This window comes from Colius striatus, chromosome 18 (genome assembly GCF_028858725.1).
Source record: "Colius striatus isolate bColStr4 chromosome 18, bColStr4.1.hap1, whole genome shotgun sequence".
NCBI lineage: Eukaryota > Metazoa > Chordata > Aves > Coliiformes > Coliidae > Colius > Colius striatus.
This window is the reverse complement of record NC_084776.1, coordinates 9,838,180-9,853,714: the sequence shown is the minus strand read 5'-3', so window position 1 is coordinate 9,853,714 and position 15,535 is coordinate 9,838,180. Positions and strand designations below refer to the sequence as shown.

General features: G+C 51.0%; 3 protein-coding genes and 2 non-coding genes across 5 annotated transcripts; 3 read left to right on the top strand and 2 right to left on the bottom strand.

Annotated features, from left to right (window-relative positions):
• Positions 1–657: 657 nt before the first annotated feature.
• On the top strand, positions 658–987 carry LOC133627224 (beta-keratin-related protein). Its single transcript, XM_062011184.1, has one exon. The coding sequence runs from the start codon at positions 658–660 to the stop codon at positions 985–987; it is 330 nt and encodes a 109-aa protein (XP_061867168.1).
• Positions 988–2,931: 1,944 nt separating this feature from the next.
• TRNAS-GCU (transfer RNA serine (anticodon GCU)) lies at positions 2,932–3,013 on the top strand. Its single transcript has one exon. It is a non-coding gene; the product is annotated as a tRNA-Ser (tRNA).
• A 2,626-nt stretch (positions 3,014–5,639) lies between these two features.
• Positions 5,640–5,969, bottom strand: LOC133627223 (beta-keratin-related protein-like). The gene has a single exon (XM_062011182.1). It carries the CDS (start codon positions 5,967–5,969, stop codon positions 5,640–5,642), a length of 330 nt encoding a protein of 109 aa, XP_061867166.1.
• A 2,642-nt stretch (positions 5,970–8,611) lies between these two features.
• LOC133627222 (beta-keratin-related protein) lies at positions 8,612–8,941 on the top strand. Its single transcript, XM_062011181.1, has one exon. The coding sequence runs from the start codon at positions 8,612–8,614 to the stop codon at positions 8,939–8,941; it is 330 nt and encodes a 109-aa protein (XP_061867165.1).
• Positions 8,942–10,212: 1,271 nt separating this feature from the next.
• On the bottom strand, positions 10,213–10,294 carry TRNAS-GCU (transfer RNA serine (anticodon GCU)). Its single transcript has one exon. It is a non-coding gene; the product is annotated as a tRNA-Ser (tRNA).
• Positions 10,295–15,535: the final 5,241 nt, after the last annotated feature.

Sequence of the window (15,535 nt, the reverse complement as noted above, 5' to 3'; positions counted from 1 at the left end):
TCAAGAGGATCATCTCCGTGCTACCCAGGATGAAAAGGGAGCCAAGCATTTCAGGCAAAACAGGCATGTCTTTCATCTACCTGCAGAGCTTTTGGAGAAGCCAAAATTGCTGTTTCTCAACACGCTTCATGTTTGTGTCATTTTTCAGCTCCCCTGGGGCTCTGGGCTGCAGTATAAAAGGGAGTCCAACTCCCAGCTCCTCTATCCTCTCCTCAGCCTTCCTCTGCTCTGTCAGCTTGGTAAGTCGTGGTTCATTTCACCTCTTTTCTGCTTGGTGGGCAGGACAGTTGCCATGGAAAGGGCTGTGGGCATTTTGCATCCATTTCCCTTGGGAATGCTGCAAGATGTGAATTAGGGCATTGCTTGGTTTCTTTGGTTGGCTTCTTTGCAAGGCTCAGGACATACGGCCAGCACTCTCTAACCAATGTCTGGGCCCTTCCTCCACCATTGCCTGTTCTGCAATGCTCCTTTGGCACTATTGGCATGACAAGGAGCTTCCTCAGAAGAGCCAGTCCCGCCATAGACGTCTTCCTGGCGTGGTGGGAGGAGGCTCAGTGAGGACTGTCTCTGCAGAAGGTGCGTTGGGGGCCTCCTGAGGCCACAGCTGATGCCCTCTGCTCCCTCCTGTTGCTGCAGGGCCGCCTCCCTGCGCCAGACATGTCTTGCTACAGCCCGTGCGCGCCGGCTGCCTGCGGCCCAGCCCCGCTCGCCAACAGCTGCAACGAGCCGTGTGTCCTGCGCTGTGCCGACTCCAGCGTTGCCATCCAGCCCCCGCCCGTGCTGGTGACGCTGCCGGGCCCCATCCTCAGCTCCTTCCCTCAGAGCACCAACGTGGGATCCAGCGCCTCGGCTGCCGTGGGCAGCTCTCTCAGCGCTGCCAGCGTGCCCATCGCTTCTGGAGGCTCCCTGGGGCTGGGGGGCTCTGGCTGGTCCGGGCTGGGCCGGGGGCTCTGCGGGGCTGTGGGTCGGGGCAATCTCTGGTACTGAAGCCCAACGATGGGCTGCCCGTGGCCCAGCGCCCTGCAGCCGGCCCTGAGAGCGTGGCCATGGTCTGCAGCACAGCCCAGCTGCCCCCTCCTCTGCCGTAGCAAGGGGCCTGTGCTGCCCTTCTGCCTCCTCCCAACGAAGCCTCTCTCTGTGCCCCTCTTGCTCTGCTCCCACCCTTACCTGCTGCTCCCCGACAAAGACCTGATGCTCCCTTCCCCTGCAATGGCTCCTGCTGATACAAGATTGCCTTGGAGGGCAGTTGCAAAAGCAGCATGACTGGAGTGGAGCCTTTCCTCAGATGGCACCGCTTCTCCCAGCTTCACTCAGCCTCTCAAATGCATTGCTAATGCTTTTGTTACTCTTTGATTTTCTCATTAAAGATATTGAGCACCATCTATGCAAGACAGTTGTGTTTCAATTTCTTCCTCAAATCCTCACCAGCTTTGAAGGCAAAAGAGCTGATTCCTTGGTAACTCCAGGGGTTTCTCAGCATTCCCTAGGTTTGATAGAGCCTCCTGTTCTGTTTTTCTGACATCCTATTGCAATAGAGACAAGACCCATCTGGGGTGACAGATCCTTTGGAAGGAGCCCCAGTACTTAGTAGCACACCTTGGAAATCACCACACAAAGTAGTCAGATGGGTTGTTCAGGTGTTCTGTTAAAGTCCCTGTGCTGCACTGATTACAGGCAGGGATTGAAGAGGCTGCTGGAGCTGTGGCAGCTCAGGATGGGCCTGGCTGCTTTTTGTGCCATTGCCATGGAGGCCATCCTGAATCTGCCAATCCTCCAAGGTTAAGGGAAATGTGGGCTGGGGTGTGTCCTTATTTTTGTAATATTTGTTCAAGATACAATACATTTTAGGTCTCTGTTATCCTGTCATTGAATGTTATGAAGTTAAAATAATTGCCAAAAGTTTGGAATTAACAGGCAGGGACAAATGAGATGATCTGGCCTCAGACTGGTTGTCATTCAGGATGTAATAAAGAAGCCAAAAAAGTGGTTAGAAATCTGAGACATGGGATTAAATTTTGAAAGAGAGAAGAGTAAATGGTACTAAGGTACAGAAATATAGACAGAGTCTAGAGGAACTCCCCAGCAACTGGAGGGGAGGACTGCAACAGAAGCAACTCCCCAGCATTTTGATAATGAATTATCAATGAGTATGTTTGTAAACACTGGACTTTCCATCTCCAGTTATCTGATTGCCAGCACTGGGTGACTTCACCTGGGAACTTTGGAGACAGGAGGTGCTGACCAGCACTGTGGTGGTAAAGGAAAAGTTAGAGTTCATTCTGGGGGCAAAAATCATGAACGACCGTCAGAGACCCCCAGAGAAGCTCTCAGATCATGCACAGCAGACATTTGGAATGGCATGGTGGCATTATAATCATATAGTAAACTTTGACCAATCATGCAATAGAATAACAACACATCTGTTATGTTAATGGTTTTGGGTATAAGTGCTGCAAAAAAAGCCCTTTCAGTGTGCTGGATTTAGGGAATTGCCATCGAGCCGTTGGGCTTGTGCATTCCAGGAATGGTCATCAATGTCTCTCTCAAGTGTCTGATTATTGGTGAGTTGCACATTGGGTAACAAATCCAAATTTCACTCAGGAAGGAGAGTGACCAAAACACAAAGGCAAAGTTGAAGGCTGTCTCCTTCTGAAATCTGTCAAACAGCAGCAACTGCTGTAGGCTGCAGGGGCAGGAGCTAGAGCAGGAGCTGGACTAAGAGCAGGTGCAGGAGCATCAAGAGCACAAGCAGCAGGAACAGTTGCAGGAGCAGGACGAGCAGCAGCAGCAGTTGCATGAGCAAGAGGAGCAGGAGCAGTGATAGCAGCAGCAGCAGTTGCAGGAGCAGCAGCAGTTACATGAGCAAGAGGAACAGCAGCACCAGCAGCAGCAGTTGCAGGAGTAGTAGCAGCTGGAGCAACAGCAGCAGGTGACGAGGTGGCCGAGTGGTGAAGGCGATGGACTGCTAATCCATTGTGCTCTGCACGCGTGGGTTCGAATCCCATCCTCGTCGGGCAGCACTACAAGGCTCTGAGCTCCTCAGCCTCAGCAGCCCCAGGAAGCCCTTGTTTTGACAGGATGGTTGCAAGAGCCACGGCACTCACAGGACTCCTGGTCAGCAAAGCCCCTGGCAACAGGATGCAGGGAAACATCCTGCACCTGGCTTCCAGGCAGCTGCAGCACAGACCGGTGCTTGGGAGTAGCAAGCAGGGATTTGCACAGGACAAGTCATGCTCAACCATGCTGCTGCCCTTCTGCAGTGTGGTGACAAGCTTGGTGGTGAAGAGCAGAGCACTGGATGTTGTTGCCCTTGCCTTCAGCAAGGCTCAACCAACTACAGCAACAAACCTCAAACTACTCCTAAACCTCTTTCATTCACACAACACTTTTGTAAGATTTTGGCTTTTACTGGGAGACATTGTTCTTAGTTCACAGAATCTCAGAGTCATTTTGGGCTGGAAGGGGCCTCCTGAGATGATGTTTTTATTGCAATCCAGCTGCTCCAGCAGGATTAGCTTGAGCTGGTTGCACACACGTGTGAGAGCCTCTCAGCAGCGAAAATAGGAATAGAACTTGAGAAGAAGACCGGAGAGGCTGCACTGATCAGCAGCAGGGCCTGACCAAACAAGCACCCTGGACAGGAAGCAATTCTAGAGTGACAGCCATGTTATACCATCTTCCCTTTACTTTCCCCTTTTTTCCTCACAGGACAAACTTGAACATTCTGTTTTGCCACCTCTGGATCCTCTCCAAAACATGTCAGACTGAATCTCATCCTGTCCTATGACGAGAGCTCTTTCCCTACTCATCAGTTTCTCATACTTTAAGGCCATTAGAATAGAGACTCCCCCTTAAAGGCAAGGACAAGGAGTAAAGGGGACAGCTTTTACCTTAATAGAGTGTGAATGATGGAGCATGCACTTGCACAGGGTTTTAGATAATTGCATCTATGTCCATTTCATGTTAAAGCCTAGTGTCGTGGTTTAGACCCATCAGGGAACAAAAGACCATGATTAGCCTCAAGTACCAAAGATGAAAGGGCAGGGAGAGCTTACTTGCCGCTTAAGGTTCAGGACAAAACAGACCAGACTGCTCGGCTTGAGGAAGAAAACAGAAAATAATTTAATGCAACACATAACCATAGAACCCCAAAACATAACCAAAAACAACACACAGTCGTACAACAACGAAGAGCCTGACCAGCCCTTTAAGACCACCTTCTCCTCACACCTCCCCTCTTCTCAGGCTCAGAGCCCTGATCCCAGTGTTTTTACCTCCCCCCGAACGGCTCAGGGAGTGGGGGTTTCAGTTTATTCCCAATAGCTTCTGCTGTTTGCCTCTCCTCAGGACAGGTAGACTCAGCACCAGTCCTCCCTGCAAGCCCGTGGGGTCCCTCACACACACACAGCCCTGCCCGGGCTGCTCCCACGCGCACTTATCCCACAGGCTGCAGCTCCTCTCTGCCTCTCGTGTGGGGCTGCTCTGGGCCAGCAGGCTCCAGCACGGCCTGGGCCATGGCCCCTCTCCTCACACAGTCCCTCGCCCATCTGGGCTCACTCACACGGAGCTGCTGGTGGCTCTCAGCCCTGCCATGGCCCTGCATGGGCTGCAGGGGTACAGCTGCGTTCTCACCACGGCTTGCACAGGGGTCTCTGGTCTGGTGCTCCTCCTTCCTTCCTCCTTCTCTGGCTGTGGGGTCCACATGGTCACCTCTATTTGTATCACTCTCACACCTCCTGCCAGCACTTCAAATTCCCATCCCTAAATAGTGCTGGCAGAGGCACCAGATTGGCCCAGCCGGGCCGGAGGTAGGTGTGAACCCAGGAGCCAGGGGAGAGTCCAAAAACACTTTATCGGGTCTTCACTGAAACCTCCTCCCCCTGTTACCAAGCAAAAGCTGCTCCTTGCTAAATCATGACACCTGGACAAGATGAGCTTTGAGGATTGGATCTATAGGAGTGGTTCTACGATTCCAGGTGTATTTGGGCTTCCTGATCAGCAATGGCATTGTTTACCAGCTTCTGAGATGTGACAATTATGAATGGGGCTCCTTCCAGAAGAGCTCTCACTGCAGATGGGTCTTGTTTCCAGTCCTATGGAATATCAGGGTCAAAAGAGGAGGAGACTTTGTCAAACCCAGGAACTGCAGGGAAACTACTGATTATACCACTTTTGCCTTCACAGCTGGTGAGGATTGGAGAAGAGGAGAAAATGAAACACAACTCTCTTTCACAGATGATGCTCAATATCTTTAATGAGAAAATCAAAGCAAAAATGGAAGAGATGAGAGTTTAAGCAATGCATTTGGGAGGCTGAGTGAAGCTGGGAGAAGCGGTACCATCTGAGGAAAGGCTCCACTCCAGTCATGCTGCTTTTGCAACTGCCCTCCAAAGCAATCTTGTATCAGCAGGAGCCATTGCAGGGGAAGGGAGCAGCAGGTCTTTGTCGGGGAGCAGCAGGTAAGGGTGGGAGCAGAGCAAGAGGGGCACAGAGAGAGGCTTCGTTGGGAGGAGGCAGAAGGGCAGCACAGGCCCCTTGCTACGGCAGAGGAGGGGGCAGCTGGGCTGTGCTGCAGACCATGGCCACGCTCTCAGGGCTGGCTGCAGGGCGCTGGGCCACGGGCAGCCCATCGTTGGGCTTCAGTACCAGAGGTTGCCCCGACCCACAGCCCCGCAGAGCCCCCGGCCCAGCCCGGCCCAGCCAGAGCCCCCCAGCCCCAGGGAGCCTCCGGAGGCGATGGGCACGCTGGCAGCGCTGAGAGAGCTGCCCACGGCAGCCGAGGCGCTGGATCCCACGTTGGTGCTCTGAGGGAAGGAGCTGAGGATGGGGCCCGGCAGCGTCACCAGCACGGGCGGGGGCTGGATGGCAACGCTGGAGTCGGCACAGTGCAGGACACACGGCTCGTTGCAGCTGTTGGCGAGCGGGGCTGGGCCGCAGGCAGCCGGCGCGCACGGGCTGTAGCACGACATGTCTGGCGCAGGGAGGTGGCCCTGCAGCAACGGGAGGGAGCAGAGAGCATCAGCTGTGGCCTCAGGAGGCCCCCAACACACCTTCTGCAGAGACAGTCCTCACTGAGCCTCCTCCCACCACACCAGGAAGACGTCTATGGCGGGACTGGCTCTTCTGAGGAAGCTCCTTGTCATGCCAATAGTGCCAAAGGAGCATTGCAGAACAGGCAATGGTGGAGGAAGGGCCCAGACATTGGTTAGAGAGTGTTGGCTGTATGTCCTGAGCCTTGCAAAGAAGCCAACCAAAGAAACCAAGCAATGCCCAAGGGAAATGGATGCAAAATGCCCACAGCCCTTTCCATGACAACTGTCCTGCCCACCAAGCAGAAAAGAGGTGAAATGAGCTGCGACTTACCAAGCTGACAGAGCAGAGGAAGGCTGAGGAGAGGATAGAGGAGCTGGGAGTTGTGCTCCCTTTTATACTGCAGCCCAGAGCCCCAGGGGAGCTGAAAAATGACACAAACATGAAGCGTGTTGAGAAACAGCAATTTTGGCTTCTCCAAAAGCTCTGCAGGTAGATGAAAGACATGCCTGTTTTGCCTGAAATGTCTGGCTCCCTTTTCATCCTGGGTTGCACTGAGATGATCCTCTTGATAGCAATTATGTTTCTTCCCCAGACCAGGGCTTCTTTGAGGCCTTGTTGCAGATGCTGGTGAAGCATTGTAGCAAATTCAGGGTGTGAGGAGTTGTTGTGCACATCCTGCCATTCCCGGGGACAGTGGCCATCAGTTCCTGTGGGGCATCTGATTCAATCTGTTTTCATCAGTCAGGGAATGCTAAAGTGTTTTCTTAGGTAACAGTATAATCCTTCTCTGACTTGCCAGTGTTTTACTCGTGATTCTCCTGAGGGAAAGCAAGAGCTCAGGAGAGGGGCCTGGTGGGGGATAAAGGAACCTGCTGACTCACAGATGAAGGTCTGTCATTACTCAGTGGATCTGTTTGCTTTGGTGCAGTCTTCACAACCAACACTCAGACCACCACAGAGTCACCTGTGAGTCACCAGAAAGTGCTGAGGCACAAGGACAGACCTCAGCCTCACCTCAGTGAGAATCATCCATGTTCTGGCACAGGGGCTGTGTGGGAAATGGATTCAGCTGTGCTCAGGATCCTTGGCACAACCTCGTGTCCGCATTCCTGCAGAACTGCAGCTTTTTGTGCACTGCTGTCATGGTGGTTTGCATCTTGCCCAACCACTTGCTGACTCCTTGCAATCCTGTCGTGCTCCTGGGTGAAACAGCAGCCAAAGGAGCACAGCACGGACGTGCCCGGACGATCCCACTGCTGGATGTTCCTGGAGCACAGAGCAACTTGAGCACAGTTGCATCAGCCAAGGCCAAAGGCTGCAGTGGGTAAGGAGATGAGTTGACTACAGGCCTGCTGCTCCTTCCTCTCTGCTGTCCCTATCAACTTGCACCCTTTGAGTATCCACTTTGAGAAAGAGAACTCAGAAAATGAGCGTTAACAGATTTCCATGGAACAAGACCTTTTTTAGTCTTCCCTTTCCCTCTCTTCCTTGGTTTTGAGGCCACCCCGGTGCTACATGGCCACTTCCAGGAATGGTGCTTCACAGTGATGATTATCATTGTTTCACAGAGGGTTGTTTTTTGGCCTCCCCAAAAAGAGTCCCCTCCTTCCTCAGCTCCTCCGCCAGTCCAGCATCCAGCCAGGCCTTGGCTGTTTGGCTTTGAACCTTCAGTGGCCCTGCGGTTCCCTGTGTTTCTCAGGGGCAGCCTCAGCCCTTCACCAAGACACTCACGAGCATGGTCTTCATCAGGAGTGCCCCCCAGATGCAGGGCTGACTGAGAGGGGCAGTCCCATTCCCCAGCACACATGGGCACAGCTCACACACAGGGCCTGCAGCTACTGGAACCCTTTTGGGTGAAGTGCCGTGGGACCGCAAACAGCCGTTGCTTTGAGGAGCCGACATCCGATGCATCACGGTGCTCCCACCCAACAGGGAAGCGCGAGCCAGAGCTTCCAGATGAAAGAGACAAGTGCTTCACCTCTTGGCCATGCCCTGCAACCCTCAAATTGCTGTTTGTCAATATGCTTCACAAAGAAGGTGTGTTCCAGGTGTCCTGAGGCGTTGGCTCACCATATAAAAAGCCTGTGCCACTCCATTGCCTTCCATCCACGTCTCTTCCCTTGCTCTCCACGGTGAACTCGGTAAGCTTGAGCTCCCTCCTCCTCTCGCTGCTGGGAGGATTTCTGTCAGGGAAATTTCTGCTTCCCTTCTGCTTGGGCTCCTTCTGATAGACTGTCCAGCCTGAAAATACATTCTGCATCCCTCTTTGGGAGGTGAGCTGGTGAGGGAAGAGGGAAGGCTTTGTTCCCTTTGGAGAGGGAGTCAGGTGGGGCTCTTTTGTAGCAGGGTGTCTGCTGAAGGCTGAGGCCATACGGCCCGTCCCATCCAAGCACTTGCTGGGTGCTTCCTCCCCCATGACTAGTGCAGCAGCCGGCCTTGGTGTCTCTTGGCACGGCAGGGAACTTAGCAGGGAGTTGTGTCTGCTGTCAGAGGATCCAAACTGGGGGTGTGACAGGGCCCCAGAGCTGATGCCCTCTGCTCCCTCCCGTTGCTGCAGGGCCGCCTCCCTGCGCCAGACATGTCTTGCTACAGCCCGTGCGCGCCGGCTGCCTGCGGCCCAGCCCCGCTCGCCAACAGCTGCAACGAGCCGTGTGTCCTGCGCTGTGCCGACTCCAGCGTTGCCATCCAGCCCCCGCCCGTGCTGGTGACGCTGCCGGGCCCCATCCTCAGCTCCTTCCCTCAGAGCACCAACGTGGGATCCAGCGCCTCGGCTGCCGTGGGCAGCTCTCTCAGCGCTGCCAGCGTGCCCATCGCTTCCGGAGGCTCCCTGGGGCTGGGGGGCTCTGGCTGGTCCGGGCTGGGCCGGGGGCTCTGCGGGGCTGTGGGTCGGGGCAATCTCTGGTACTGAAGCCCAACGATGGGCTGCCCGTGGCCCAGCGCCCTGCAGCCGGCCCTGAGAGCGTGGCCATGGTCTGCAGCACAGCCCAGCTGCCCCCTCCTCTGCCGTAGCAAGGGGCCTGTGCTGCCCTTCTGCCTCCTCCCAACGAAGCCTCTCTCTGTGCCCCTCTTGCTCTGCTCCCACCCTTTGTCATTTTACCTTCTTTTTTCTTCATTTTTTCATTAAAGATATTGAGCATCATCTGTGCAAGGCAGTTGTGTTTCATTTTCCCCTCCACTCCAATCCCCACCAGCCGTGAAGGTAAAAGAGTTCTTCCCTTGGCAAAATCTGGGGTTTCTCTGCAGTTCCTGGGTTTCACAGTCTCCTCCTCTTTTGACCCTCACATAACATGGCAGTTGAGAGAAGGTCCATCCGGGGTGAGAGCTCTCATAGGAGAACTGGACAAGATTCAGTATGGAGTGTTTTGGAGAGGATCCAGAGGTGGCAAAACAGAATGTTTTAGTTGGTTCTGGGGAGAAGAAAGTCGAGGAAAGTAAAGGGAAGATGGTAGAACACGGCTGTCACTCCTGGTTGCTGTCCAGGGTGCTTGTTTGGTCAGGCCCTGCTGCTGATCAGTGCAGCTTCTCCTGTCTTCTTCTGAAGTTTTATTCCTGTTTTCTCTGCTGAGAGGCTCTCACACGTGTGTGCAACCAGCTCAAGCTAATCCTGCTGGAGCAGCTGGATTGCAATAAAAACATCATCTCAGGAGGCCCCTTCCAGCCCAAATGACTCTGAGATTCGGTGAACTAAGAACAATGTCTCCCATTAAAAGCCAAAATCTTACAGAAGTGTTGTGTGAATGAAAGAGGTTTAGGAGTAGTTTGGGGTTTGTTGCTGTGGCTGGTTGAGCCTTGCTGAAGGCAAGGGCAACAACATCCAGTGCTCTGCTCTTCACTACCGAGCTCATCACCACACTGCAGAAGGGCAGCAGCGTGGTTTGTCATGACTTGTCCTGTGCAAATCCCTGCTTGCTACTCCCAAGCACCTGTCTGTGCTGCAGCTGTCTGGAAGCCAGGTGCAGGATGTTTCCCTGCATCCTGTTGCCAGGGGCTTTGCTGACCAGGAGTCCTGTGGCTTATGTGTCTTGCGTTTGTGGAGACAGGGACTTGCTGGGGGCATGTATTGAGGCCCCTTGAAAACCTTGTGCAGTTGTTGTCAGGCAACTGTCATGTCAAAACAAGGGCTTCCTGACACAGACACAGCTGCTGAGGCTGAAGAGCTCAGAGGCTTGTAGTGCTGCCCGACGAGGATGGGATTCGAACCCACGCGTGCAGAGCACAATGGATTAGCAGTCCATCGCCTTCACCACTCGGCCACCTCGTCACCTGCTGCAGCTCCAGCTGCTCCTCCTTCTTGTGCAACTGCTGCTCCTGCAACTGTAGCTGCTGCTGCTGCCTGCAGCAATTGCCGCTGACACAGATGAGCAGGAGCCAGCCTCCAGCTTTTACCTTTTGGGACTGGGTTACTCTCCCAGTAGTTGGGCTGAACTCTGGGACCCCTTGGGAAATACTCTCACTGAATATACCAGAATAGAAACAGCAGAGCCCCATGCTCCATCTGAGGAAGGAACATGGGAGTGTTCAACACGTCCAAAAGACTTGAGGCTGACTTAGAGATTTATTTGTCACCACCAATGTTTCCCTCACAAAAGGCTAAAGCAGCTAATCTTTTGTGGTCTCTACCTATTGGAGTGAATTCCATCAATATTTGGGCTTTCTGTTTTACGGCTCATAAATTGTGACAATGAGTAATGGAGCTCCTTTCAGAAGAGCTCTCACCCTGGGTGGGACTGGTCTCCACTGCCATAAGATGTCAGGGCACAAATGCACTCCCCTCTGTCATCGAGTAGAGGGGAGGAGAACCTCCCTCGGGCTGCTGTCAACACTCTTCTTAACGCATCCCAGAATGCCATTGGCCTTCTTGCCTATGAGGGTACATTGATTGTGTTTAGTTTGCTGCTCAGAAGAACCTTTCAGATTATTCTGCAGCTAGAGCTGCTCTCCAGCAGGTCACCCTCAACCTGTCCTGGTGCATGGGGTTGTTCCTCCCCAGATGCAGGACTCTGCACTTGCTCTTGTTAAACCTCATAAGGTTCCTCTCTTCCAAACTCTCAATCTGTTCAAAATCTCTCTGAATGAAAGCACAGTCTCTGTTGAATCAGCCACTCCTTCCAGTTTCATTTCATGAGGAGGAGGCCATCAAGATGGCTAAGGATCTAGAGCACATGGCATGCAGCACACGAGGCTGTTTGGACAGATCCTTTGGATCATCCTTCAGTTTCAAATCAACACCCAGCAGTGTATTTGTTGACATTTGAAAAGAGAAAGCTGGAGAGGGGACACTGTGGTTTCCCTCAGGTGCCTGCAGGAAGGCAGAGAGAAGGTGGAACCCCACTCTTCTTGGACATGTATAGCAAAGGGACAAGAGATCATGAATGCAAGTTGCAAGAAGATCATGAGAAGCTCTTACGACAAGAGCTGATCAATAGAAGCACAAGCTTCCCAGAGAGACTGCTGCACCTCTGTGCTGGAAAATGTTCACAGCTTGGCTGGACAAGTCCTTCAACAACATGATCAAACTTTGCCTGTGGCCCTGTGCAGATAATCACCATAAGCCAATGCCAACTGGACTTCTGCTCTCATTGCTGTGATACACAGGTGCCAGTTCACGCTTTGTGAACTGGGGCACAGAATTATTGCCTGACATTTTGGCTCTGTGTGGTAGAGGATGCATCAGCAGCAATCCTGTGAGTACCATGGGCTCACAGCTTCACAAGTACTGAAGCATAGGCCAGAGCTGTGTTTTCATCCACAACTGAAAAAGTAAGCTCATGAAATACCTCTTTTGTTGCTGAGAGTTTAGTCCCCTTCACAAATGTGATGGGAGGTCTTTCTCCATCCCCAAAGAGCACAATCAATTTGCAAGGCAAGTTTTAAACAGATGAGTTTTAATTGCTCCCATTAGACACTGACCTCATTCTCTGCATCCCTGCTACAATACTAGTGCATGCAAAGAAGAGGAGGTACTCTGCACACACAGAGACATGTGCACCCATTCACACACAAACACTCTTGAAGCAGAAAAAATTCAATGTGTGATGAGAGCAGGTCTGTGTGACAAAAGAACTTGTTTTCACAGCAGAGGTAGATTGAAGTTATCAGGTTGACAAGAAGCCAAGGATTCATCTGCCAGTGCTCTACACTGCTGGATATGCCAAGTGCCCTAAAACAGCTGAACTAGAAAATCAGACAATAAATCCAAAGTGCTGAGGAATGCAGTCTTCTTGATTTGGCTTTTTTGTTCTTGTTTTAAATGTATGAAATTGCCTCTGTTGGTCTGACAAGGAGGTGTCTGAGAAGCATGCATAGACTTGTATCTACTTTTGTTCTTCAGGCCTGTTCCTCTCACAGCCTCCTCCTGCCAAGTCTCAACACCAAGGAGAAAGTGTCTGGGAACTCAGTCAGGCCCCTGTTGTCTGCCTCCTGCCCTCAAGGATTTCCAGACATGATCCCAGAGCTGGCACTTCAAGCCTGCTGAGTTAGGGAGAGGGGTGTGCTCTCTCCTTTCTGTTCAGCTTTGCTCAGCTTCAGCAAAATCCAAGCTTCTGTGAGACATCTCTTGGGCAGTTTGACCTTGGAAAGCCAATCTATGCTTGGATCAGCAAGGATACAACACTGTCTGCCTGCTGGCCTTGAGGCAGAAAGAGTTGGGTTATGCTTTCATCTAATGGGAAAGGCCATGTGTGTGTATCTGTGTGTGTATGCAGGGCAAGAAAAGGTGTCTCTGTCCTGGCTTTTGTCTCTTTGAGGTTCCTGAATTGCACATTTGAGCAGAGGGTGGAGGGAGAAGAAGAGCAGAAGGCCTGTTCTCAACTTACACCCTTACCTGCAGATTTTTTTGGCACTAGGTGCACATCATTGGTTAGAGCATGTAGGTTTTAACTAGACTTGAACTCTTGAGCAGTGGTTATGGGACATGTGCTCTAACAAGTGATCCATACAGACTGAAGCTGTGGAGCAGCACAAGAGCAAAGTGTAGCCTTTTTTCTCCTTTCCTCCTGCTGTCCCTTCCAGCAACTGACCTACCATCCTGTCAGAGAGAGCAGACATACCTTTTCTCTTTTTCTCTTCCCCACCAGGAAGGAGCACAACACAGTCTTTGCAGCTGAAGAACACCCTCTGAGGCTCAGCATTGTGTCCTCCAGTCATATCCAGGCTCCCAGCCAAGAGACTTGGCTCCCTAGGAGAAGATGCCACAGGTGGAGCTTAAATTTTGCTGCAAACAAGCAAGGGTGAAGGGAATAGAGAGAGCAGGCACGTACCCCTGAGTGGACGGGTTTTTCTTGCTCTTTGGGGTTTGTGCTTGGAAACACTTTAGGGCAGGAAGCAGTGAACACAGCCCTAATAATGCTTCATGTCCTTAAAAGGCCTTGGGGTTTTTTTATTATTTCCACAGCCATTTGCCTCTTGTCCCCTCCCTTCCTCTCCCCTTGTGATTTTATACAAAGCCCTTTCTCTGGCCCTACCCCATAGACACATCCCAATATTTCACACTAGAAAGGACAGAAAGCAAGCTGGGAAAGCTGCTGGGTCACAGCTTTCTGTGAGTGAAGATAGCTTGTCTGGGAGACATCTCTGCTACTCGTCCTTTACTCTTCAAATTCTCCTCTACACTTCACCCTGGAGGAAGAGAGACTTTGATTTAACATGACATTTCTTCACTTCACTTGGATTTCAATGAAAACTTCTGCTGAGCTTCCTGAGTTGTCACAACCTTGAGATAATCATGACCACCGTTTGCTCTCATGCTTTTCTTTTACCCATAGAGCACATGTAGGGGTTTGGTTTTGTCTGAAGGGTTGATGGACATATTTGAGAGGCACAATTCTTGTCTGGTGACTTCACAAGCTCCTGGCGTGGGCTGAAATTTCTTCACGTTTTAACCCCTTTGACACACCAGCCAACACCTGGTAAGGCCAGGGTTGTTCTACTCCTCATGTTCTCCACAGAACCGTGTGCTGCCACACCACCAGCCCTCCACTCTGTTTTCTCCATTAGTGCCTTGGCAGGGCATGAGGTCTTAGCACAGAGCTGAGCCATGCAGTGTGCCCAGGAACACGATATTGCCATTACTGATAAGGGGCCACCAGCCTGGCACTGACTCTGTCAGGCTCAGGTTTGTCAAGGTATGATATTTATGTGATATTGTCTTGACCTGCCCAGTTGTGTATTCACATTGCTTAGCTGTAACAGCAGTTTTTCCAGTGGCCAGGTGGCTGGCTGACTGTGTTTTACTTTGTGCTTTGTATGGTACAACCCTGGTTGGTTTGTTTTTTTGGTGGCAGTGCTGAGGACTTGCCATGCCAATGGTGCTCTGTAGGTGGCAGTGCACAACACATTTCACCCGGCTGAGACGTGTGTTTGGGAGGGTTTGGGTGTTTAAATCATTGCAGTCACTGTCTGTATTTTTCCAGATGAATTAGGCAGTCTTCCGTTAATTGTTAATCATTATTAATAGATATGTTAGCATTCTATCATTACAGTCTTACACATTGTTGGTTGTCAACTGATTTAAATCAGCTTTCTCCTATACCTGCTCTTACATGTACCATTGCTCTGATTCATTTGGAAACAAAGCAAACAGATCACTTGGAACTCCTATAAATCCTCTTGTTAATGTGTGCTTTCTTTTTGGTGTTTCACCTTCACAGAAAAAAATCTTTCCAGACTCTGAATAAATTAAACAAACCACACAACCTGCTCCATAATAGGAACAAACCAGCTTAATTATTGATAGGGAAAAGCGTATCTGTGATTTAAAGCTGATGCTTTGGAAGTAAGTGAAGATAGATGGGGCTTTTGGGGTTTGGGAAAACTAGATTTCCTCTCTGCTTCTGCAGGTGGCATGGCATGACTTCTCAGTTCATTTGACTTCATGTTTTTACACTCTCCTGTGGGAACGGATATAAGTTTCAGGACACCATGTCTATCTTGCATTAGAAAACAGATATTTATTCATATCTATCATTCACTATGGAGTCTTTTTAGCTAGAAGCCCACACAATGTTTCAAACATTGGCACATTATACAATTCTGTGGTTTGGAAATCTTGAATCATGAATTCTTTGGCAGGCAACTTCAGCTTTCACAGGCAGGCATATGCATCTTGTTTCCTGATGACATTAGCTTCTAGAGCAAGTTAGGTTTACTAACTATGTCTAAAAGTTCACTCCTACAACCTTTTGAATAACTTTCTATCCATTGCCACTCATTGAAAGCCAACACTACACTGGTAACTGCAGATCTAACCATGAAATCTTTGTTCCTTGTTACAACACTTCAATACCAATGCCTTTCTATCATTCTTTCATTGGAGATGAAAATTGGAACATAGAATGTAGATGGCCAGTTACACAACATGAACAAGAGCCTGAATCTGGTGGACAAAACTGACAGTTTTAAGACTGTGATACAACATTTGAAACAGTGAAATAGGAATGATTTATGGTAAGCCATTCTTTCCCTAGAACTCCAAAAGGCAACCCATAACTCTGATTGGCAGCAC

Excerpts from the sequence above, each read along its gene's own strand:
- LOC133627222 (XM_062011181.1), top strand. The coding sequence starts at position 8,612 with ATGTCTTGCTACAGCCCGTGCGCGCCGGCTGCCTGCGGCCCAGCCCCG.
- LOC133627224 (XM_062011184.1), top strand. The coding sequence starts at position 658 with ATGTCTTGCTACAGCCCGTGCGCGCCGGCTGCCTGCGGCCCAGCCCCG.
- LOC133627223 (XM_062011182.1), bottom strand. The coding sequence starts at position 5,969 with ATGTCGTGCTACAGCCCGTGCGCGCCGGCTGCCTGCGGCCCAGCCCCG.